This window comes from Oryza brachyantha, chromosome 1 (genome assembly GCF_000231095.2).
Source record: "Oryza brachyantha chromosome 1, ObraRS2, whole genome shotgun sequence".
Classification (NCBI taxonomy): domain Eukaryota; kingdom Viridiplantae; phylum Streptophyta; class Magnoliopsida; order Poales; family Poaceae; genus Oryza; species Oryza brachyantha.
Genome location: NC_023163.2, coordinates 11,850,608 through 11,874,489, shown reverse-complemented (window position 1 = coordinate 11,874,489; position 23,882 = coordinate 11,850,608). Strand labels below are relative to the sequence as shown.

The 23,882-nt window shown below is 42.3% G+C and overlaps 2 protein-coding genes and 2 pseudogenes across 2 annotated transcripts; 1 reads left to right on the top strand and 3 right to left on the bottom strand.

Annotated features, from left to right (window-relative positions):
• The first annotated feature begins 2,991 nt into the window (after window positions 1-2,991).
• On the top strand, window positions 2,992-7,651 carry LOC121054136 (annotated as a pseudogene).
• Window positions 7,652-7,936: 285 nt separating this feature from the next.
• Window positions 7,937-10,888, bottom strand: LOC107303554. Its single transcript, XM_015833248.2, has 5 exons — window positions 10,856-10,888; window positions 10,519-10,613; window positions 10,350-10,443; window positions 9,446-9,511; window positions 7,937-8,246 (listed from the first exon to the last, which is right to left on the bottom strand). The coding sequence occupies exons 1-5, from the start codon at window positions 10,886-10,888 to the stop codon at window positions 8,088-8,090; spliced, it is 447 nt and encodes a 148-aa protein (XP_015688734.2). The 3' UTR covers window positions 7,937-8,087.
• Window positions 10,889-12,838: 1,950 nt separating this feature from the next.
• LOC102713037 lies at window positions 12,839-15,315 on the bottom strand (annotated as a pseudogene).
• A 7,398-nt stretch (window positions 15,316-22,713) lies between these two features.
• LOC102701587 (pathogenesis-related protein PRB1-2-like) lies at window positions 22,714-23,488 on the bottom strand. Its single transcript, XM_006644124.3, has one exon. It carries the CDS (start codon window positions 23,417-23,419, stop codon window positions 22,916-22,918), a length of 504 nt encoding a protein of 167 aa, XP_006644187.2. The 5' UTR covers window positions 23,420-23,488; the 3' UTR covers window positions 22,714-22,915.
• Between the last annotated feature and the right edge of the window lie 394 nt (window positions 23,489-23,882).

Sequence of the window (23,882 nt, the reverse complement as noted above, 5' to 3'; positions counted from 1 at the left end):
ATTACGCTGGTCTGTTATATATATTATTATTCACAAATTATAATAGTTAATTGATCTCATGTGTGATTATGCTTAGGTCTGTACTGTCTCGATTAGGTTCGATCTTCTAGATCTAGTGTGAGAACGCATGTTGTTACTTATTGTTATTTCGTGCTGGTAATTAGTATGGCAGGCTAGTTTATGTCTAATTCCGCACTTAGTCTCGTATCGGCTGTTAACTTTACGTGCGATAAGCACTGAAGCAGTCCGGTCGGCTCATTAATCTTACGACTGTCTCGGTTGGGTCCGATCTTTTAAGATTAATTAGCTGGTTGGTCTATTTAGTGTTTATCCTACTTCTGATGCAGCCGATTGGGCATATTTATGCTTACTATCATGAAATTCATGTAAAGCGTATTATCTGGTCTATCGGCTAGGGTCCTGGGACGGTATCGGCTACCTAGCTGATAGCGATTTCAGGGTTAACTGTTTTCTATGCTATATCTTGTCAGTTACAGGATCAAACTGACTGGCACGCCAGTATTTCTAAGAATTAGGTCCTGCACTGGAGTGGTCTAAGATTGATTCCCATGCCTACGTGTGTGACCGTTGATTGTTATTTTTAGCGTCAACAAGTACTTAACAAAGAGTCTCATGAATGAGTCACTTACTCATTGATCAACAAGTAAGTTATCTACTTCAAGGAACATTACTTTATTCAAAATATACATAAACATAGTAAGTGATACAATCATCTCTATGATTGTCTCTAGAATATTTTTAGGAACAACTATTCATGCCCTACTTTATGCAATCAACCTCCGCTTTTCTGCCATTCATCCTCTCCATAGCCAAAGGGCCATGGTGCACACCAGCGGCCCTCTAGGAAGGTGGGTGTGTGGTTCCAGCGTCTCCACAGTGCCCATTTCCAGTTGTTGACTATTTCCATAGTAGACCGATGAGACGACAACCTTTGGTTGATTCCTCCACGCACAATAGACGTAGCAATAGACGTATTTAGTGGCAAGCCACATATGTCTTTAGTGATAACATATGAAAATCCTAATTAAAAATCTATAAAAATTGAATCATTTTAAAACTTTTTACATCATGCTGGTAGTGCTATGTTTATTTGACTTGTGTTAGAATCCGTAACAAGCACCAGTAAAACACCATACTATACCCGCAAATTTTTCATAATGCAATCGATAAAGTGTAAGATGGAGCAAAAGCAATAGGCGAACCACCACAGTCATTGCTTGATAGGTTTCACGTCAGATTTAACATTAACAGAGTGCTCAATCACTTCTCTTGGAACCCCCGGCATATCGGAGGGTTTCCATGGAAAAATATATTTATTATTTTCTAGGAAAGGTACGAGTGCTAATTCCTATTAGGATCTAATTGTGTGCCTATGAGCACATCATATCCTAAGGCTAAAGAGTTGACTTCTCATGGATCTGCTCCTGATCGATTTTTGCTTCGATGCTTTGCTCGATTTCGCAAGTATGGGCATCCCAGGCGAAGGCTTGCTTGATATCGTTGGACAAGGCAATAACACCATGAGGGCCTGACATTTTTACCATGAGGTAACAATGCGGAGCCTCCTTAAATTTTCCTAGCACAGGCATTCCGATAAAGACATGGTAGGTGGTCTCGTAGTTGACCACCTTAAAACAAATGCTTTCTGTCCAGTAACTATCCTTGGCACCGAAGGTGACAGGAAGAGCGATCTGTGCGAGAAATGCAGTAAATAACCTAGGGATGACCCCATGAAAGAGTGATCTATGCTAGGATGTAACTCGGACCTTGGTATCTTCATATTGTCCAAGGTCTTGGCGAAGAGTATGTTGAGGATGCTACATCATCGATAACCACCCTCCCGAGTTTCATGTTTTTGATGACTAGGGCCAATACTAGTGAGTACTGGCCTAGGTGTACCACTCAGTAAGGATGATCCGAGCAGTCGAACGTGATCGGGACTTCTGATCATCATAGGTAACGAGGGATATTCACCGTGGTTGCATTGATCTCCCTTGATGAGTGGTTTTACTTCATCGTGGACTCGTAGGCTAGCAGACCACCAAAGAGGCGAGTCAACTTGGTGTGGGTTCTCGGTAGTCGTCCTCTTTCTTCTCAGCCAGCCTGCTCTTGCTAAACCTGACTGCTCCCAAAAGGATTTTGCCTAGCTCCTTCGTGTGACGCAACCATTCTTAGTAGTGTTTGTAGAGTTAGGGTGATATGGGCACCAACTGTTCATTGCCTTATCATACTTATTGAGCTATGGTTTCTGGATAGATTACCGATCAGCCGTAGCTACAAGCTCTTCTAGTTGTCCAAGTCGCAGTTCTTGTTGTCCAAGTGCTTGCGGTGCTCCTTCTACTTCTCCTTTCTTTTTGGAGGATTGCTGAGACTTGTTGTCATGCCAGTCGGATCGCGATGCAAAAACTGCATATGCCGATGTGGCATAGGAGTTCACCACGTAAAACAAATCCTTCATGCTAGTCAGCTGCTTATAGGTGAACTTTGCAATGAATGACTCATCTTTGACGCCCTTACGAAAGCAGTGATGACCATGCCATCCTTGATGTCTGGAATTGAGTTCCTGATCTTAGAGAATCACTTGATGTAGGCCTGAAAATATTTGTTCTTCCGCTATTGGACTTGATACAAGTCGTATTTGATTAGTAGCTTATATTAGGTACCCTGGAAATTGGTGATGAACCAATCACGGAGCTCTGCCAAGGAATCAATAAATCACTTGGGGAGACTCGACAAATAGTATCGGACCGACTATGCCAGAGTAACCAGTAGCCTTGGAGTCGCTGCAAGTAGCCCTAATAGCCACGGAGAAAACTGTTAGCTAAGATTTAGGGTGAAAGGTTCCATCATATTTCTCGATCCCGGTAAGCTTGAAACAACTTGGCCAGTCGACTTGGTTGAGACATGTGGTGAAGACTGGGAATCTAATATTGAGGTTAGTGTCGGAGCTATTGAGTGAGCAACATCCCCATGATCGATCCTGACTGCGGTTGTTATGGCTGCTACACTAGCGATGTTGGTGTTGTCATTCCTCACTCTCCCGTCATTGGAGTTCAATCTTGTCGTGTAGGTCGTATCCTTCACTGCAGCACGAAGTTGCTGGTACTGGTCTTCGGGTTGGTGTTGCTCATCGTCCCGGCAGCGTCGCTTTTCAGCAAGTTCTCGCCTAAGCTCCAAGTTGTCTGATTTGCGACCCAACCGATTGGCACTCCGAGGCCACTTTGAAAAATTAAAATATTTTTTTAAAAAAATAACTTTTGACAATAAATTACGTGTTGAGTAAGAAATAGTAAAATGCGGTCACATAGAATTAATTTTGCAAACATCGGGAAGCTTATAATTGAGAGTAGTAAATTGGGATGAACATCATAAACTAATTAAATAAGATGGGTATTTTTTTGGCAGCGAAGGAATATAAAGGCACACTAAATCGTGTTGTGACATATAATAGTAAATATATCATATTATTTAATTATTTACAAAAAATTATGCTTATAAAGTCATATAGATCAATACCCAACCCTCATATGGGAGAACATTTTTAGGAAAGCGCATGGATGTTTTATGTTACGTGACATATGGTCAGTGGAAACTTTATAAGAAATCTCTACTATGTTTCAAACTCGATAATGCACTACCGGAAAAATATATAGATTCTTAATATGTTATGTTTTAGAAACTTACGAAGCTAGGAATAGAAAAAAAACAGAAATTTAACAATTAAATAAATTTGAGAATGTGAAATAGAAAAGATATAAAAAGATAATCTTGAGAATGTAGCAATAAAAATTGAGATTGTGTAGAAATATTTTTTTTTTGAGAATGTGTTGGAAAACACAAAACAATTCTATGTAGAGAAAACCACAAAGGAATTTTAGATTAGGTAGAAAATCAGAAAAAAAACTAAATTTCAGATTGTAGAAAAAACACATCAAAATTAAAATATGTTAAAAAATACAAAATACTTCTACATAAATTATTTCGTGTAGAGAAAAACACGAAAAAAAATGTAAGTTTTTGTCGAAAAGCAGGAACAAATGACAAAGTATAAATAAAATACAAAAAATGTTTTATAAAAATAGTATGTGCAAAGAAATAAAAAAGAATTATTGTGTAGATAAAGTACACAAATGTCATTGTTATTGAGACATGCCCAGAAACCTCAGGTGTGGAGGCAAGCATCTCTTCCACTGGATTGTTAATCGTTCCATGATTCAATTCGATCAGCGTGAGCGGAACCAAATAACGGGTAGCCACGCGCTAGACGCATGACGGAAACACTGTCCCTTTTATAATAGGTATACACATCTATACGTGCTTAATTACATGAATACATCCATGGTTCTTATCCTAATGATACACGTACGTAGTTGCGGTATTTCTATTCCACCAGGGAATTAAACATGCCATGACTTGACTGAAACGTTTGTCTAAATCTCTTTTCTGTTCTGCTCCGACGTTCTGGTCATCGAAAGATTAGAACACCGAGTACCTGATGATCAGCATGCATGTAGTACCATCGCTTAATTAACTTGTTTGTTGAATTCTTTGCCAGCACCCACAAGACTAAAACGCCACTCCTGGCCAAACATTTTCCATGCAAAACGGAGAAAATCCTATCACAAGATCGACTATAAATGCCCAATGCATGCACATACGAGCTACATATATAAAAAAAGAAACCAAGCATACTATATATTTATATAATACTACCCCGTTTCATAATGTAAGATGTTTGACTTTTTTGTTGGAACGTTTGACCATTCGTCTTATTTAAAAATTTAGTACAAATATAAAATGACAGTCGTGCTTAAAGTTCTTTTGATAATAAAGTAAGTCAAAAACAAAATAAATGATATTTTCATAATTTTGTAAATAAGACAAATGATCAAATATTGCAAGCAAAAAAGTCAAACATCTTATATTATGAAATGGAGAGAGTAGTAAGCTTACTATAAGAGATAACAGGGGGCAGCGAAGCTAGCCATCTGGAGCTTGTTCGCGCTGGCCATGGCTGGCGGTGGCCACAATGCCCCGCCCTTCCGACGCCCAGAACTCGCCGCAGGACTACGTGTCGCCGCACAACGCGGCGCGCGGGGGCCGGCGTCCTGGAGCTAGCGCGAAGCTCTGTAGCTTCGCGGAAGGGCGACTGCCGGTTGCAGCACTCGGACGGGCCGTACGGGGAGAACCTCTTCTGGGGCTCCGCCGGCGGCGGCAGGGGCTGGATGGCTGCGGAAGCGGTGCTGTCGTGGGTGGGTGGAGGAGAAGAAGGACTACAGCTACGCGAGCAACAGCTTCATGCGCGGCCGGGAAGGTGTACGTGCGGGCACTACACCCACCCAGGTGGTGTGGCGTGACTCCACCAGTAGGAGTGTAAGTGGGCTTGCTCACGAATCCGCTTATAAGCCAATTAAGCGGGTAATCTGGTGGGCTACCCACTTAATTGGCATACAAGCAGGTTGACGAACCGGCCCACTGACACCCTTATCCACTAGCGTGGGCTGCGTGCGTGTGCAGTGCGAGGCGTTGGCCGTGGTGTCTTCATCATCTGCAACTACGAGCCGCGCGGCAACATCAATGTGAATGGTAATGTTAAACACACGAAGGTTTGTGTCCCACCCATCCATGTGAATGATAATGCCTCCTTATATATGTACATAGGCCGCGTTCGGTTGTGGAGGGGGTAAGTTAACTTACCCAACGCAGAAAATGAAGTAATAGATTAGTACATAATTAAATAATTATTAATTATTTTAAAAAATAAAATAGATAATACGATTTTTTAAAACAACTTTCCTATAGAAAATTTTTGCAAAAAATACACCGTTTACCAGTTCAGGAAGTGTGCGCGCAAAAAACGAGGGAGCTAAGTTAGCTTAGCTGTGTCGCTGAACGCGGCCATAGTGAGATTTCGTATCCAAATGTGCATCTTGCATGGCAACCTACCCACATGGCCAAAATATTGCTAGGCTATGTGTGTGCTCGTAGCCCATATGTATTTTTCTCATTTTATACGCTTTTATATGAAACATGTTACTCCTAGAAAAACTATACATCAACTTTATACACCAAATATTATATGTCTAAACTTTAAACATAGAGTATTATACATATAAACTTTATATATGAATTACTATATGTACAAACTTTATACACAAAATTATACATAAAAACTTTATATAGAGTTAATACATACAAACATTCTACTCGAATATCCCATACATAATTTTTTTTGTGTTTAAATATTTTTCGCAGAATAAATACATTATACACTCAAGCGACCCAGGCCCATGCAATCAGGAAAATTAGATAAGGAAAGAGTCTCACAAGAAAAAAGATAAAGAAGAAGCACCAAAGAGTCACTGCATTGTCTGACAATTCGCGTGGATATGATGCATGCCATGGGACCATTCGCGCATCAGATGTTTCGCCCTATGATCTGGCCGGGTGTAATGTAGACTAGCTAGCATGCCTGTAGTCATGTGAGAGCTAGAGGGTCCCTTTGATTCAGGGTAGTTTTTACAAGGGAATAGGAATCAAAATGGATGTGTCTATTAACTTCTCCATTTGGTTAGAGAATATATATGTGACCTATTGGGACGGGATCAGTTATTGCCAAGATCAACACGGACCTAAGGATCTTACTTTTTAATACCTATAGAAAGGTAAGAGTTTGGAGCTAACTAATTCCATTTTTATGTTGTCTACACAAATCTCAGCCCTTTATTTTCATTTAAGATCTCATCTCCATCTAAACGTCGTCTTTAATTCCCAGTACTGCTATAGACTCAAAATCAAATTTTCATACTAACCTCACCATTAATTTCCTCTAAACTCATAATCCTCTCACCTAGACTTCCCAAACAAGTCGTGAGAGAAGTGAGGTAAGAGGATGGAAGCCAAACTGATAGGGGTGCGCCTACCTCCTAATTTCTAATTAAATGTTTTTAATTTTATTCAACTGAAACTATGCTTTTACTAGGGTAAATTCCCTATATACCCTTGAATACTCAGTCAATCCTTTCGATACCTTTTAATTGAACACCCCCTTCCCTTTCCACTTAAGTGACTTAGGCCATGTTTGTTTCAACAAGGATTATTGTAATCTGGATCATTGAGTTAGATTACTGTAAGTTGGATAATTATAAGCTAAAGTATCCAAGAGCAGTGTTACTAAAGCCGCCCAATAATTTTAAAAAACACCTTTGGATGAGATTATCATATTATAGTGGTCAAAATGCATTTACCCGTATGGAAGTCCCGCCTGTCTGCACCCAAGGATCTATGAAAATCAACATTTTCTATTATATCGACCACGAGGGATAATGGATTATCCCATTTGGCTAGCTTGCGCTCGGCCCAGCACATGCTAGATCCGCATATAGCAAATACATCTCACAATTTGAAAAAAATTAACATCTCACACAACAATAAATGAACATTTCTAAATAGCACGTCTCACAATTTACCCACATATCAAATAGCACGTCTCACAATTTGCACACATATCAAATAGGCCGATGCGGTCGGTGCTAGTAGTGGCTTGATGGAGGCCGGCGACATCGTGGAGCCTGACACCGAGAGGGGATGTGGACACCCCAAGTATTATAACATCCAATGTCCAACGTGACCATCACATACTATTGGAGGAGTGAGATCCACACACGCATAAATAGCCACTCGTCCTCAATGTGTCCATGATCACGGTTGACAACCTTCTGTTATAATAATCGGAATGCCGAGTAGTGAGCGCAAGACATAACCGTAAGATAGTTTGCCAGTCTACTCCGTCATATGCCCATCAACCACTCGAAGGTAGCGACTAAAAGCATACCCCAGTGACTCGATCCAAACCGCTATCTCCGATTATCTCAAGCGATCAAAACCCGTTACTCATGCTTAGCTAGTCCCCAGGAATGCGACTAGCCTCACATTTTCATCGTAAGCAATTAATAGTCATAACAGTACCATATCATGGATAATAAGTGGCAAGGTACATGATACAACATAGGGTCCAAGGTCCCAACATACACAGAAGGAGTAGCAGCGGAAGACTCAAATAAAGCTCATAAGCATAAAACGAAAGCCGGCGGTGCCACAACCCCACAAGGGCAAACCAACCGGGTAAGAGCCAAGCTGCAAGAGAAGGGATCACTCACTGCCCTCGCCACCCCTGGCAGAGCAGTGACCACACAAGAAGCACAACTCATACCCGGAATCCTCACCTGAAATTGCAGACACCGGATTAAGTACAAGATTGTACTCGCAAGTCTTACCCAAAACTATATATAAAAGGAGAGAGGAGTATGCAAGGTTTACCTTAACCTAAGCCATCTAGGTTGCATAAAACCAATTTTATTAAGCAAATAACAGTAAAAGTGGTTAAGTAATAGTAAATATAACATCATTTTAACTTATTGACAGCAAGTATACAATTCTGAAATACATAAGCAAAAGAGTCCAAACGGTGCTCTCACCAACAACAAGGGACTACCCAAGTCCACACCATCATGGCACAGCATGCCAACACCACCATCAAACACAAACTCATCCATATTAATCCACACTTGATGCTAACATAACTGACTAACACATCAAGCAATGTCCATAACCGAGGACGCGGCTATTCGAATAGATTATACTCTGATCAGAGGTGTACAACTGTACCCACATGAAATGAACAAGGATCAAAAGCTACACACCCCGTCGAGTGCGGTACGCGAGTGATACAAGCTCATTACATGTCTTTCCTAATCCCACCCCAACCACCTATACCACGCCGGGGTTCCCGACGACTTAGTCACATGCCTGTGTGGTGTGACCAAGGCGGGCGCACCACGCGGGAGGCACCCCCAGCCAACATAGGCACCCGAGGCCCTCCAAAGGGCTACCTGCCCTCACGTCTCTCCAACGTGGTATAAATAATCACAGTAGAGCTAGTAAAGAACAAGCCGGTCCCAAATAAGGCATGTGGTAAGTACGAAGGGTGCTTGAATAGATGTCAAAATGTTCGGTCCTTAACGACCCAGACGGGGCTACTTGCATCAGGGGAAACCAACCTTCCTTCATCGCCCTACCACCCGTCCAAGTCCAACATATTTCATCAACCATAATTTAGTCAAGTTTTATGCCCATTAGTACAAGTTGTCTATACACCACAAATGATAGTACTGTCAATCCTTATACTTCTATTAGCATTAAGCATGGCTAAGCATGAATGAAGTAAACAAGCCTAACACTCCTATACGGTGGTGACAAGGGATAAGGTCAGCAATATAACAGGGAATAAATGCATAATTAGGATCTACCAATTCACCCAAAACAGACGTTTTAACATCTAGGAAACACATGCATATATAGGTATAGTTTTGCAACCAAAGATATTTATAGAGAAAGCATAGGTTCTATATGCTTAGGTGCTTGCCTTCCTGCTGAGGGTAGTCACTATCCTCCTCTGGATATGGCTCGGTACTCTCCGGATTCTCCAAATCTACCGAAAAGAAGCAATATGCGAATAAGAGCCAAATAAACATGCACATGCGAAATGATCAATAAATCATGAAATAAATACAGTGAGTAGAGCACATGTTAACTTGAATTTAGGTGAAAGAATCACTAGATTATCACTTATTGTTTAGGAGATATGAAAATGACAAGCCTTCAGGTCAGATAATGACAGCTCCAAAAATAATTAAGTCTACTTTAGAGCATTACAAGTAACTTGCAACTCAAACCAAGTTTTTACATGTATAATTATTTTTAGTGGGCAGTACATCATTCACAGGTGCTAAGAAAAATTATTCCACAGCTTTATGTATTGTCATTATTTATTTATGGATCTTAGAAGTTAAAATCATGGGAATGCTAAATACACTCCTAAACATGATTTAAGGGGAGTATTGTCAAGCTTATTTTCACAACAGCAAAGAGTAACAAAATATAAGCTCAACAAAATTGGTTTCACAATTTTAGCTTTTACCAATAATTTCTTACGAATCTATGAAGAGCTAGACCACACAAGGGAGACATATAGCTATTTATATTCCTATAGAGAAAAACAGTAAAAAGTTGGTCATTTTTATTTTACAACAATGAAGAGATCTGTTTTATGAAGCAATAAGAATTTGTTTCACTGAAATCGGAGTTCATATGAATTAGTTATGGATTTTCAAAGTTCACTCATTTTTCAGCCAAAACAGCACGTGTGGATGGCTCGATCTAGTGCATGAATGCCAAGAGCATCACATGCAAGAAAACATACATTAAGGACTTGATTCTACTGCTAAGAAGACACTTTTCAGCTTGAGTTGAAGAAGCTAAAAACTCACCAAAACAGGGAAGCAAAGACACCGAGCTGTTGTCACCGAAGAAGAGAAAACAGCTTGCAGCCTGCTACTAGCCTTCAAATCTTGAACCGGTGACCTATGGAGGAGACTAGGAATGCTCAGCATGATGGGGAACCTAAGAGAGTAGCTATGGATGGGGAAGAAAGCTCACCAAGAGGAGGAAAACAACTGCTGCTGCTGCTCTGCACCAAGCAGCAAGCTCCTCTTTTCTTCTCGATCTCCCTCAGCAACCGATGCATGTGCAGGCTATTTGGATGGATGGAAAGCTTACAACCTTGGGGATCTTGTGGTGTGACATGCAGGGCTGGATCCTTGCATTTTTGTGAAGATTTGGGGAGGAGGAAAATGAGGAGGGAGCTTAGCTCATGGAAGAACAGAACAGCAACAAGAACAGAATGGGAGGGAGATGAAGGGGTTTTCTCTGCCCCTCCCCCTTAAATCCTGAGGTGGGAGCACGCCCAAGAGGGTGTTGTGGGGGCTAAAGAGACACCCAAGGTCAATGACAAGTGGGCCCAAGTCATGGCTGTTTAGGAGGGTGAGAGGTGGGTGAAAAATTGAGTACAGATTCACTCTTGCAGTTTTCAGGATTTATTTTATTTCTCTCTTGGTAAATTCAATTTGATTAAGCTATAAGAGTGTGAAAAATGTGTGTTTTGGTGTTGAGATAGATTGAGTCACCTAGTTTCCATTTTTGAAAGTTTCACACATAAATCCCAAGTATTTTAAATCTGGTGAAAAGATGAATTGGGTTAGGCTGAAACTTGGTTTGAATTTTTAGGAGACCTAAATAGAGAGTTAAAATTCAACAAAATTTATATTTAGTGATGATAAGTAAACTAATATTTGAATAAAATATTAAATATGTATACTTCTGTTCAGGTTATTGCTCAAATAGAAGTGGTTTCAATTTTACCGATTAGAGTTAATTTTGTTATTGCATATGATCAAATTGTAATATAGTAAATATGCAATCTAAAGGATAACAAATGAATTTATAAATACCTGGTTATGAACCTAGGGCTCTTACAGGGGAGGCATGTGGCTTCTTGGTGGAGGAGATCGGCGACGTTTGCGTCGTGGACGCTGGCGGCGGTCGTGGAGGAGGCCAGCAGCGGTGGCTTGGGGTAGGCCGGCGGCTTGGGGGAGGAGGCGTCGTGGAGCTCGACGCTGAGGGGGAGGAGGTCGGCGGCTTCTTAGTGGTGGAGATCGGTGGAGGCCGGCGGCATCGTCGATGTCGTCGACGATGGGGAGGTGGTCAGCGGCAGTGAGGGGGAGGAGGAGAGGTGGCTTGGGGTGGAGGATAAGCCACGGCAGCGGATCTATTCCTCGGCGGCGGTGAGGGTGAGGTGGAGAGGAGGAGGCGGCGACGAGGGAGAGGAGGAGAGGTGGCGGTCGGGCTAGAATTTATATAGGCGCGCATCATCGTGTGCCAGCGTCTTAAAACGATCACATGGGAAGATGTATTTTTTCGTGCGGTCGTCTTAACACAACTGTATGGAATAATTGCATTTTCCCTTGAGGGTAAGGACCCGGCGCCAGTCTGCCGATTTTTCTAGGTGGCTCCACTTACGGCCCTCCTAGAAATAAAAGGGGCCAACGTCTAGGATAATTATTTCTATAGTACTGTAGATCAATTTTGCTCGGTTATTTTTTAACTACGCTCTAACAAAATGATTTTAATTCGGCTCCATTTATAAAAACCTCTTGGAATTGGACGAATCCTGCTAGGCAATGTATGTTGTTTAATTTTAGAAATCCTGTTGTGTAGTAGAGCTGGCGAGTATGACTTTTACTAGAAAATCTGTGTTATCTATTGGCACATGTGCCTAAACGGCTGAACCCTAATACCTGATTCTATATTGGAGCCTAAAACATGGTCTACTATTAATGAAAACCTAAATATAAATACCTATAATCATTATTGGCAATCTTTGTTTCTTTATTGGATGTCTGTTCTGTTTTAATATAATCATAATTCATTGAAACCGGCCCGTCGCAACGCAACCAACTGACGTTTTGGCAAAAAAACAGTCGATTATCAAAATTATATGTCATTTCCGACAGCAAAACAAAGATACGAGCAGACTGTTTCTGTGCTCGGAAGCGTCCAGTACTTACGACCGGACGAAGTAACAGAACATGTCCATAGGGACGCTTCATTGCAATTTATATATACTCTCTCCGTCTATAAAAACACTATTAACTTTTTTATACATTTTTAACTATTTGTTTTATTTAAAAATTTTATATAATTATTAATTTTTTTAAATCATTTTATTTATGATTAAATATACTTGTATGCATATATATAGTTTTACATATTTCAATTTTTTTAAATAGTACGAATAGTCAAATATGTATAAAAATTAAACGACGTCTAACGTTTAGGGACGAAGGGAGTACATGTAGAGAGAACGAGAGAGATGGCATTCAGATTGCTTATGATGCCATGTCTTATGTTGAGTTTCTATCTAATATATTTCTGGACTCTGGTCATCGTCGTCCACGGCATCCAGTCCATCAAGGCACCAACGTTCGAAACTGTCAGCGGCGGCCTGCGGGACGGACACAAGCACGGTCGCGCCGCGTGGGTCGCCGATCACCGGGAGGAACAGGCAGTAGATCTCGCTGGTCAGCGGGCCGAAGTGGACGGGCCTCCCCGCCCCGAAGTCGATGTCCTCCAGCCCCTGCCGCGTCAGCGACGAGATCGTGAACGTCGCCGCCAGGTCCGGCATGCAGCCCCGCCGCACCTCGAGGAGGTCGATTACGGAGCGCACGTAGTCATCGTCGACTAGCTGCTTGGTCTCCTGCACCAGCTTCGCGGCGTAGGGCGCCGCCGCCGCTAGCTCCCCAGCCGTGGACTCGGCGCAAGCCAGCACTAAGCCGTTGCCGCAGTAGCCTCCCGGCAGCTCCGGCCTGACCTGCCGGCGGACGTTCATGGTGAAGAGCAGCTTGACGCGGAGGGAGGCCGGTGGCTCCAGGGCGTGCACTCCTGCGACGACGACGACGAGGACGTCGGCGCGTACAGCTCCTTGAGCCGCGCGACGCGCGCCGGGGTGAAGGCCACCGACACCGGCGACAGCGGCGGGGCGGAGAGGCGGGACGAGGCCTCCTTGGCTGCGTCATCGCCTTCGCCTCCGGTGATGGCGGCCGCGGTGTACTCCGGGTGCGCGAAGGCGAAGCGCGGGGGGCGGCGCGGCGCGAGGGCGCCGCGGTCGTGGAAAGGCGCGACGGGTTGCGCTGCGTGTTCGGAGCCGCGGGCGGCGCTGGACCAGGCGCGGAGGAAGTGCGCGGCGCCGAAGGCGTCGGAGAGGCAGTGGACGATGGCGGTGCAGAGGATGGTGCCGCCGCAGCTGTCCTCCATCGTCAGATAAATTTGCATCCAAAAGCTACGGTTAGTATACATCAGATATCACTATCACCTTGTGTTACAACCAACCCTTTATGCGAGGCAATTAACTTTAATTTTGAATAAATGCATGTAGCTGCAACTAGCTATATATAGTGAGTAACATAGCAGAAATATACTATACATAAAGAAGTTAAATTATGCACAGAATTTAATGACTAGTTTAATGGTCATATATATATATATATATATAACTATCCACAGTAGACCATCTATATGCATAATATTGCAAGTATTTAGCGGGCGGTGCCCATTTTTTTTTTTCAGATCATCCCCGAGTACTATTAAGAACCACAAGTATTCCTCGATTTCAACAAATCACTATGAAGCAGAATTGGGAAAGAATGACTACAATCAAGTAAAAGATATGATGCCAGCAATACTGTCCTATATATACTACCAACATTAACTCATACAAGATCCACATACTGCACCTTGCTCTATCCAGTTATATAATTCTTTTGCTTTCAATAAGGTTGAAGTTAAACTTTTAAAACTTGCACTCAATAATTATGGATAGCCGAGGATACCAGGTACCCACAAAGGAAGTATAACCGACTATTGAGGAGTAGGCCGGATCTCTGATACATGAGATAGACTAAAACTCAAATAATAGACAAGAAAACATTGATAGCTTTAAATATTTAGTTTGAAGACACTAGAACCGTATGGATAGATAAGCCTTAAAATGTACTCCAATAAATATAAAATTATTTATTTATTATACTTATTACAATAGAAAATCATAGTCAAGTATAGTATTTGGATGCCATGTTATTATCCAAAATGATACGAATTTTCCCGACCTATCACGTAGGTATTCGAAAAAGAAGCACATGTGTATATATAGAAATACATAGGTGTAACTCTGAAGGAAACATAGTGTCGTATGCTAACTCATTCGACTTCGACTGGTTTGAAATATTATTACAAAACTGCCACTAGAAAATTATAAAAATTTCATTAGAACTGTCTTTCGAGTGGCATCCATGCAATTTAGGAAAAAATGAGTGGTAAATTTGCAAATGCCCCTATAAGATATGGCCATAGGCTTCTCTTATTAATCATAAGAAGTATTCAATCATCAGAAATGGTTGTAACAGGAAGAATACTCACTTGAACAACAAGTGGGGGAGTGCACACGAAGCTCTGCTCCTCCACCTTGTAGATCAGCTTCCTCCAAGACTCATGAGGCTTGGCACGCCCCAGGAGGAACTCCCTGGCGGTGAGGCCGGACAGGAACCCCTCGGCGAAGAGAGCCCCCTCGGCATTGCAGTCGACGACGAGCTTGTCCCCTGCATCATCGCAAGCCCTGAGCCTGCCGGCGAGCGGATAATAGTCGAGCACCCTGGAGAGCGCCACCTTGAGGGCGTCGACGTCGAGTGCGCCGGTGAAGACGTAGATATACAGGATGGGGAAGTGGAGGAGGCGCTGGTCGTCGAGGTTGGGGAGGCAGAGAGGAGTGTGCTCCGGCGTCGGTTCGCTTGGGGCAACCAGCAGGGGCGGGCTGCGGTAGATGCACTCACCTGTTATTTCCATGGCTTTCGCGTGCTGCTGGTGTCGAATCTATGCTTCTGATTTGATGCTAAGGATATAAATATGGAATGTCTTAAATAGATGGAAAGTCATGTATGTGAGACAAACTATGCAATGCCATGTGCTAAAGCTTGTCTGAGTGTGTATAATGATGACAACGAAGTCAAATCAGTTTCTTTCAAATATATCTATAGTATAATGATATATAAACGCTATGTATCTATATCTATCTTCTTTCCATTATATATCTATGAATTAATCTCTATCTAAAAGGTTATTTTCGTGGACTAGTTAGGATGGGCTACAGCCAACTTAGGATCACGGGATGAATTGATTCAATTTTTCTCTTTGATTAAAGAGGCAAATTAAACCTTATTTTTTGTTTGGATACAGGCATAGGATGAAATAGAATGATTCTGCGATACGTTTGGATGAAGGAATGGAGGTGTGATGACTTATGGGGTTATCTGTCCAATTTACATTGGTAAGTTTACCTTTACAACGATAGTTTCTAATAAAACAAAACATTTTGGTTCATACTTAATAAATTAGAATAGTTGCATAAATAATTAAATATTAATACAAGTAATATTTTAATTAGTCGTGCAGTTCTAAATTATAATAAACATAAATAATAAATAGATTTGTGTATGCCATTTCAATAAAAAATAAAGCAATAGAAATAATTAGCATGTTGTAGATGCAAAATTAATATGGAAGCTCTTTTTATATATAGTTAATTAATATGGAAGCTCTTTTTATATATAGTTACTCATCATGATTTAAGACATGGGTGGCCCCTAAAAACCTCGCAAATAACGTGTAGATGGCCATAAGGCCCGAGGCCCGACGGCCCGGCCCACAACACGACCATTTGGCCTAGCCCGGCCCAAGCATGGCCGGGCACGACGAGGATTGAGCCTGTGCCAGCCTGGGCCAATATTTGGGTCGTACCTGGGCCGATGCCTTGGCACAATAGGCGAGCCCGACACGGCCCGGTAGATTTATTCACGCAGCCCAAAGAGGTGAGGGAAGAAATGTATACTTATTTACTAAATAAGCATGATGGGTTATCATGCTTTCGTGTTGACCCGACATAGCCCGAGTGTTATTAGGTCGTGCCTAGGCAGTCGGTGTAGTCCATTCGCCGCCATGGCCGACCCGGTGTCGTGCCCGTTGGTGCAAACCTAGGTCTAACTCTAGTCAAATTACCTAAGTTGAAAAATAATTATAATTGGTAAACACCGGCTTTACAGTGGATAATTGCCAAGTAAAATAGTTTAGCAAAACAATGCATGTTTGAATATAAAACATAGCTTTTAAAACATGTCATCAATATGATCAAGGTTAGAGTATTACTTGCCTTGCTCTCATCTAGATGGAACCTCCGTGACGACTTCGAAGTAAAATGGCGGTTCGACAGAACCGGCTTCTACACGACAATCCAAGCAAAACAAAGACAAACAGGCTATAAGACTACTAAAATAGGAAACAAAACTAATTTTAATGGATTCTTGACAAAATTATTGATCCACTGAAATTTAAATGGGCTTAAACAGACTTCGGATTAAATAGTTATGAAATTTAGAAGTTACATTATTTTCTTACTTAACATGCAAAAAAATGGGTTAACGGCTTTATTGACAACTTGGACGACTCAGGAAAATAGTGGACAGGACACGTATTCGCAAGACAAGACCAAAACATGCACGAACCAGAGATTCACATGATGAATAAGTACAGAAACGCGAACACGTGAACCTAGCAGCTAAAACAACGATAGGATTTTAATGACCCGTTAAACTAAAATTTAACGACTAACAAAATAGGAAACTTAACAACTTTAATGTAAAACTGATCTATGCATGGCTAGTCAATCTCATGTTAGCTAACAGAATAGAAAGCCTAAACAATTAGATGATCTATAAATTTAGATTGATATGCAAGGAAAACGACATGCGAACCTAAGGATTGGCTCAAGAGAACTCGGCAAACTTGGGGCTGCTGCTTGCTATTTGGCTCGGGCAGAACAGGGATGGGCGCAGCCGAGGGGATGGACGCAGCCAAGGGGATGGGTGCCAGGGGCTTGCGACAGTGAAGACAACCGGTAGGGTGGTGGCAGAGGGCTCGGCCGAACAGGGACGGTAGGGAACCTAGGCAGCGATCGGCAGTAGGCGGCATCGGCTTCGGCGCATAGCAGGGCGGCGGCCAGGGTGGCATCAATCGGGAGAGGAGGCGGCGACCTGGCAGGAAGGCGTCTTGTTTGTGGGAGGTTGTGGGCACAAGTGGCAACGGGAAAAACAGTGGGATTTGGGGATCTATTTATAGGGGTAAAAACTAGAGATAAATTAGGAATCCACTCCCTATAAAAATGAATAGATAGAGTCCCAAAGAAATACGGATTAGAGTCCTAAGGAAACTAGAATAGGCCGGATTAGAAATATAATTAAGAATAGGAATCATAAAACGATTAGGTTAGGGGAAGGGAGGGTGGCGGCATGGTGGGGATAGAGGGAGGGCGGGGTGCCGGCTAGGGAGGGTTCAGGCGGCCGTAGGGAGGAGAGGCAAAGGTAGAGAGCATGCAGGCTTTTAGGCCCAAAAACCCAAATGAACTCCAATTTAGCCCAAACAAAGACCTACAACTAAAGGAAAAGAATTCGAACAACCCATTGCCGTTTAAAACTTTGAATGATTTTTATTTGGTGAATTTTTACTGTGATTCCGCTGAAATTCAAATGTACATCCCGTTAGTCAATTTCAAGCCGACAAAAAACAAAAATCCATTTACACGACCATTTAATGATTTAATTAAATAATTTCTTTTGGACTATTTTCGCTTGGTTAAACCAACATTGTTTCCTGTGAACAAATTAGAGTTTCCATTTTTAGGCTTAGGACAAAAAAAATAGGGTGTGACAAACCTACCCCCTTAAACGGATTCTCGACCCCAAGATTTAGAGGAGCTGGCAAAGAGGTGCGGATGGGTGGCCATGAGCTCATCTTCCCTTTCCCAAGTTGCTTTTTTTTTCCGAGTGATGAGTCCACTAAACTCGGCAAAACCTGATAACTATGTTCCTTATTTTTCTTTCACTGATTTCCAAAATCCGAGCTGGTTTCTCCACATAAGTCAAATCCCCTTGAATATCAAGTTGTGCTGAATCTACTTGCTCTTCGGGAAGTCATAGACATTTTTCCAACCGCGACATGTCAAACACATCATGGATTCTGCCCATGTTAACAGGTAGCTCTAACTGGTAGGCAACTTCTTCCTTGCGTTCCTTGACTTGATAAGGTCCCACAAAACGCAGTTCTAAGTTTCCTTTCATCTGAAACCGATGACTCCTCGCAACGGTCTAACCTGAAGATACACAAAGTCTCATGCCTCAAAACTAAGGTCTCTTCAACGCTTATCAGCAAAACTGTTCTGTCGACTATGGGCAGTCTTCAATCTGCCCAATCTGTCATGGATGATTCTTACTTTTTCTTTGGCTTCTCTTAGCACTTCTGTCCCAAAAACATGATGCTGTGTGTTTTGGTCCCAAAGAGAGTCACACGACACTTCCGACCATACAACGCTTCAAAAGTGTCATTTACAAATTGGCCTGATAGTTGTTGTTGCATGACAACTCGACATAAGGCAAACTTTTATCCCATGATCCTCCAAAATCAAGCGCGCATGCTCTTAGTATATGTTCCAAAATCTGATTTACTCGCTCTGTCTAACCATCTGTCTGCAGATGATATATAGGCGGTGCTGAAATTCAGACGGGTGCTTAATTCCTCTTGTAGTTTATTCCAAAACTTAAAAGTAAACTGACTTCCACGATCAAATATGATCTTCTTGGGTACTCCATGTAAACACATGATTTTGCCTAGGTCAATATCGACGAGTTTTTTCCTAGAGTAGGTGGTATGCACTGGTATAAAATGTGCCACTTTAGTGAGACGATCCATGATTACCCGGACAGAGTCATGGCCTGCAAATGTCCGTGGCAATCCTGTAATGAAGTCCATTCCGACTTCTTCCCATTTTCATTCTGAAATCTTGAGAGGTTAAAGTGGGCCAGCTAGTCTCTGGTGCTCTGCCTTTACTCATTGGCAAACATCACACAAGACGGCAAACTCTGCTATTTGTCTCTTCATGCTGAGCCACCAGAACTTATCCCTAACATTTTGTATATTTTAGTGCTCTCGAGGTGAATAGAGTATTAGGTTTGGTGAGCTTCTTGAAGTATCAACTCTTTCAATTCCTTGTTATCGGGCACGCAGAATCTTTTTCCCATCCAGATTGTCCCATGTTCATCTTCAGTGAAATCACGAGCTTTGCCAACTCTCATGTTTTTCTTGAGTTTTGCTATTTCAGGATTGTTAGCTTGCGCTTGGTGGACTTGATCTACAAGGGTGGGTTGCTCCACTAGGGCAGCTACAAACCCTTACTGAACCAAACTTAGGTTGAAACGTTCAAAATTCATCTGCTAGGGGTATTAGTGACAATTTATCTCGAAAACTCATTAGAATTCAAGATTATTATTTCTAGCCAAACCCGTAATGAAATTGATTCTGATTCTATCATGAATCCAATTCATGGTGTATCAGAACCAGAAACACTGAATCCCAGAATAAGGAGCTCTACCAAACACGCTGCATTTCCCATGCTCTTGGAGTACGGGGATGTGGGAGGGGTGTTAGCTTTTGCAGTACAAGACGACATGTCATAGGAAAAATATCACACTGATGCATACATACGTGGGTACACCTAGCTATGTTGCTACTGTATATGTTCTATCACACATCTAAACCAGATCGAAAGCTTTCCTAATTATGCACACCTTTGAACCCATGTCAATTTTTCACAGAAACGGTGCGAGGAAACAAAGTTATTGTCTACCATACGGAGTAACTTTCACCGCTCCCTCAGCTCTTGTTTTTTGAAACGACGACGGCAGAAGGCATGCCGGAATATATTAGGAGGAAAAAAGGAGTTATAAAAAGCCAGAGGATTACAAGGGATGATTACAGCTGGGAGTATCACTGTCTAGCTCTCAAGGCGGTTGGAAGCTCGAGCGCCTTAAATCAACCTCTAATTTTATTTTGTATGCTACTTGAAGAGTCGTACCATGCCGGTCATTGAAAACTCTGTCATTTCTCTCTAGCCAAACATTCTACCAAGTTGTTGTCAGTGATCCTGTTATGTTCCTTTCCCTTGATTTTGGCTTAACCTCGCAAAAGGATCTCCACCAATCCTGTAGGGACTTGTTATTTGGCAGCTCCATTGCGTTGAAGTTTCCCCCATAAACAGATTTGGTTCCACACCTCTGTTGTGTAGTTACATTCTTTGAAGAGATGGGTGGTGTCTTCGAGTGCCTCTCCGCACAGACTGCATATCCAGTTGCAAGGTCAGTGTCGTCCTAGGAGGTTCTCGGCTGTTAGAGTTTTCTTGTGTAGAATGAGCCAACCTAGTTGACGGTGTTTTGGTTTGTAGTCTGCCTTCCAAAGTTTTCCAAAACAGATGGGTGAGTAAGAACCGGTGAATTGCATTTCGTATGCACTTCCATTGTTGATCAGCCTCCAAGTGACGTTGTTGGGATTGTTATGGTTAAGGTTGATTCCTTGTAAGATCCCTCCCAAAGAAACAAGTTCATCGATCTCCTACATGGATGTTATCTGTGGGAGGGAAGACAACCAACTATTGTTTTGGAGAGCTTGGTGTACCGAATAATTTTTCCTTTTGGCGAGCTTGTACAAATTAAGTGACAAGATTTTGGGGCTAAGATTGTGCACCCAATTGTCGTTCCAAAACTATGCTTTTTTACCATTTCCTAGGATGATTTGTGTAGCAACCTGGAATAAGCTCTTGTCCGAATCATCACATGGGATCTCGAACTTAGCCCAAGGCTTGGTGCTATCCGTCCATTGAAACGAGAGCCATCTAATTCTTCGGGCTCTAGTGAATTTCTCCAAATCTAGGATCCCTAGGCCACCAAGTTTTGCAGGTCTACAAACTGTTTGCCAATTTACTAGGCTGCTGTCGGCATGAACTTTGTCTGGATCGTTACCTTTCAAAATGAAGGCTTGTCTGTATTTATCAGTTTTCTTTATGACCCATTTGGGGGTGTAGATCGCTGTCAAATGATAAACCGGCATAGAGGTTAGGACCGATTTAACCAGAGTTTTCCTCCCTGCTGAAGCGAAGAATCTTCCTTTCCAACCCAGTATTCTAGCCCCAACTTTGTCCAGAAGAGTAACAAAGTCTACCTTTCTTAGCTTTGTTATATGTAAAGGCAAGCCAAGATAGGTGCAGGGTAGACTCTTGACCGTCCCAGCTGGTAAGAAGTTTGTTAGGTCTTTGAGATTTTGGTCGGCACATGCTATTGGGTATATTTCCGTCTTGGCTAGATTTGTGCATAGGCCACTAACTTTAGTGAAGAGTTCAAGGATAACTGTCGTGATTTGTATTTCGTGTTGCAAGGGTTTTATGAATACCAGCACATCGTCTACGTACAGTGGGCAACAAAAACGGTTCTAGTTTTGCATAAGCGGTGAAAGAAGGTTTGCTTCTTCTGCCGCTTTGAAGATTTTGGCTCCATGATCAATATGAATAGCATCGGTGATAGGGGGTCACCTTGCCTCAGTCCTCTAGCATGTTGGATTTCATCTCCAGGTATGCCATTAAGGATCACACTTGAGGTTGACGTTGTCAGCAGATTTGTTATCCAGCTTCTCCATTCTGGCCCAAAGCCCAGTCTTTGTAGGACCTCGAGAAGAAAGGACCAATTTACTGAGTCAAAAGCTTTTGAGATGTTAATCTTAAGGAACATTGTTTTTTCCTTTCTTCGGTGCATCTTCTTGATCATTCCTTGGACAAAGACGAAGTTGTCGTGAATCGCTCTTTTCTTAATGAAAGCACTTTGATTATTTGAGACCATCTGATCTAGCTTAGGTGCTAGACTGTTTGCCAGCGTCTTAGTAATAATTTTCCCCACACTGTGGATTAAACTTATGTGCTTATAGTGATCCGGGGCCGTAGCTGCTCCCTTTTTCGGTAGAAGACAAATATTAGCGGAGTTAAGTTCATGAAAATTCTGGGTTTTGAAATTCATGAACCATCTCACTGCCGCTAACAGATCAGCTTTGATGTGATCGCATGCGATTTTAAAGAAAGCACATGTGAAACCATCTGGCCCTGGTACTTTCTCAGAAGGTAAGTATTGGAGTGTTTTTAAGTTTATGTTTGACTATTTAGCTTATTTAAAAAATTAAAACATTATGAATTATTTGGTTATGATTTTATTTATTACTAAAAAACTCTAAGAATTAATTATAACTTCACATATTTATAAAAGAAATTAAATAAGATGAATGGTGAAAAGTATATAACGTTAAATAAAAAAAATCCAAGGATTATGTTTTACGACATGTAACTTTATTAAATCATCAGTGGTACGTGGACCCTGGAGGCGACCTGCAGGCCAGTAGGCCACCGTTTTATTTTCACGTCTTTATATATATTTATGCAGCTATATGTATCTTATTAATTAAGTATCAACGTATAGTAAGTAATTAGGCCGTGTATATATATATATATATATATATATATAGCTAATTAGTAAGGCCTCTGCCCGTTGAAGTTGCCGGCCGGCTTATAGTTGCAGGTGATGAACACGCCGCGGCCCTCGTTGCAGACGACGCGGGCGCAGCCGATGGCGGTCGACGCGCGCCACACCACCTGGGTGTAGTGCCCGCACACCTTCCCGGCCGCGCAGCTGTTGGACGCGTAGTTGTAGTCGCCCTTCTCCCCGACCCACAAGTTCACCGCGTCCGCCGCCGTCCAGTCCTTCCCGGCGGAGCCCCAGAAGAGGTTCTCGCCGAGGTTGTCCCGGTTCGGGGAGTGGATCAGCCTGCAGTCGCCGGCCCTCTGCCTGGCGTAGCTCTCCGCGAACGCCTGCACGCTCGGGTCCCAGGTCACCGGACCCACGCCGACGGCGGCGCGGGCGGCGTTGTGGAGGCGCACGTAGTCCTGCGGGGAGTTCTGGGCTTGAGACGGGAGCGCCATGGCGGCCGCCATGGCCAAACCAAGCAAAATGGTGGCCAGCTTGGGTACCCCCATAATTAATTATGCCCAGCCTACTCGATCACGCACTTATGTTATATGATCGATTCTAAGTAGGTTTGTTTGATATGTTGTATGTAATTTTTGTGAAACGTATGAGTATTTATAGACGGGAAGTGTAAGAATTTTCTCGACGTTGCCTGGAAAAATGTTGGACGAATTTTTGGCGACGCACTTGCAGAAAAGTTATTGCAAAGTATGCATGCACATAGAATTCCACGAACAATTAAGACATGCCGTCGAGGCAAGGCAACTCGAGTTCGGTTCGATGGCGATCGAAATACGTACATTATTTCTACACAAGACCTGGGATTAGTCAAGTTATCAAACGAGTCATATTCTACTGATTTTGTAAGATAAATATTGTGCAGAAGAAATTAAAAAAATCAAGTGGTGAGCACTTATTAATTTGTAAACAAGCTCGCAGTTATCTGGCAGTGAAATCATAGAACAATAGATG

Coding starts and splice junctions, on each gene's coding strand:
- LOC102701587 (XM_006644124.3), bottom strand. CDS start 23,419: ATGGGGGTACCCAAGCTGGCCACCATTTTGCTTGGTTTGGCCATGGCG.
- LOC107303554 (XM_015833248.2), bottom strand. CDS start 10,888: ATGACTTGGGCCCACTTGTCATTGACCTTGGGT. Junction 10,614..10,855: donor ACTTGTCATTGACCTTGGGT/GTCTCTTTAGCC, acceptor CCATCCAAATAG/CCTGCACATGCATCGGTTGC. Junction 9,512..10,349: donor GTCTTTGCTTCCCTGTTTTG/GTGAGTTTTTAG, acceptor TCTTTTCGGTAG/ATTTGGAGAATCCGGAGAGT.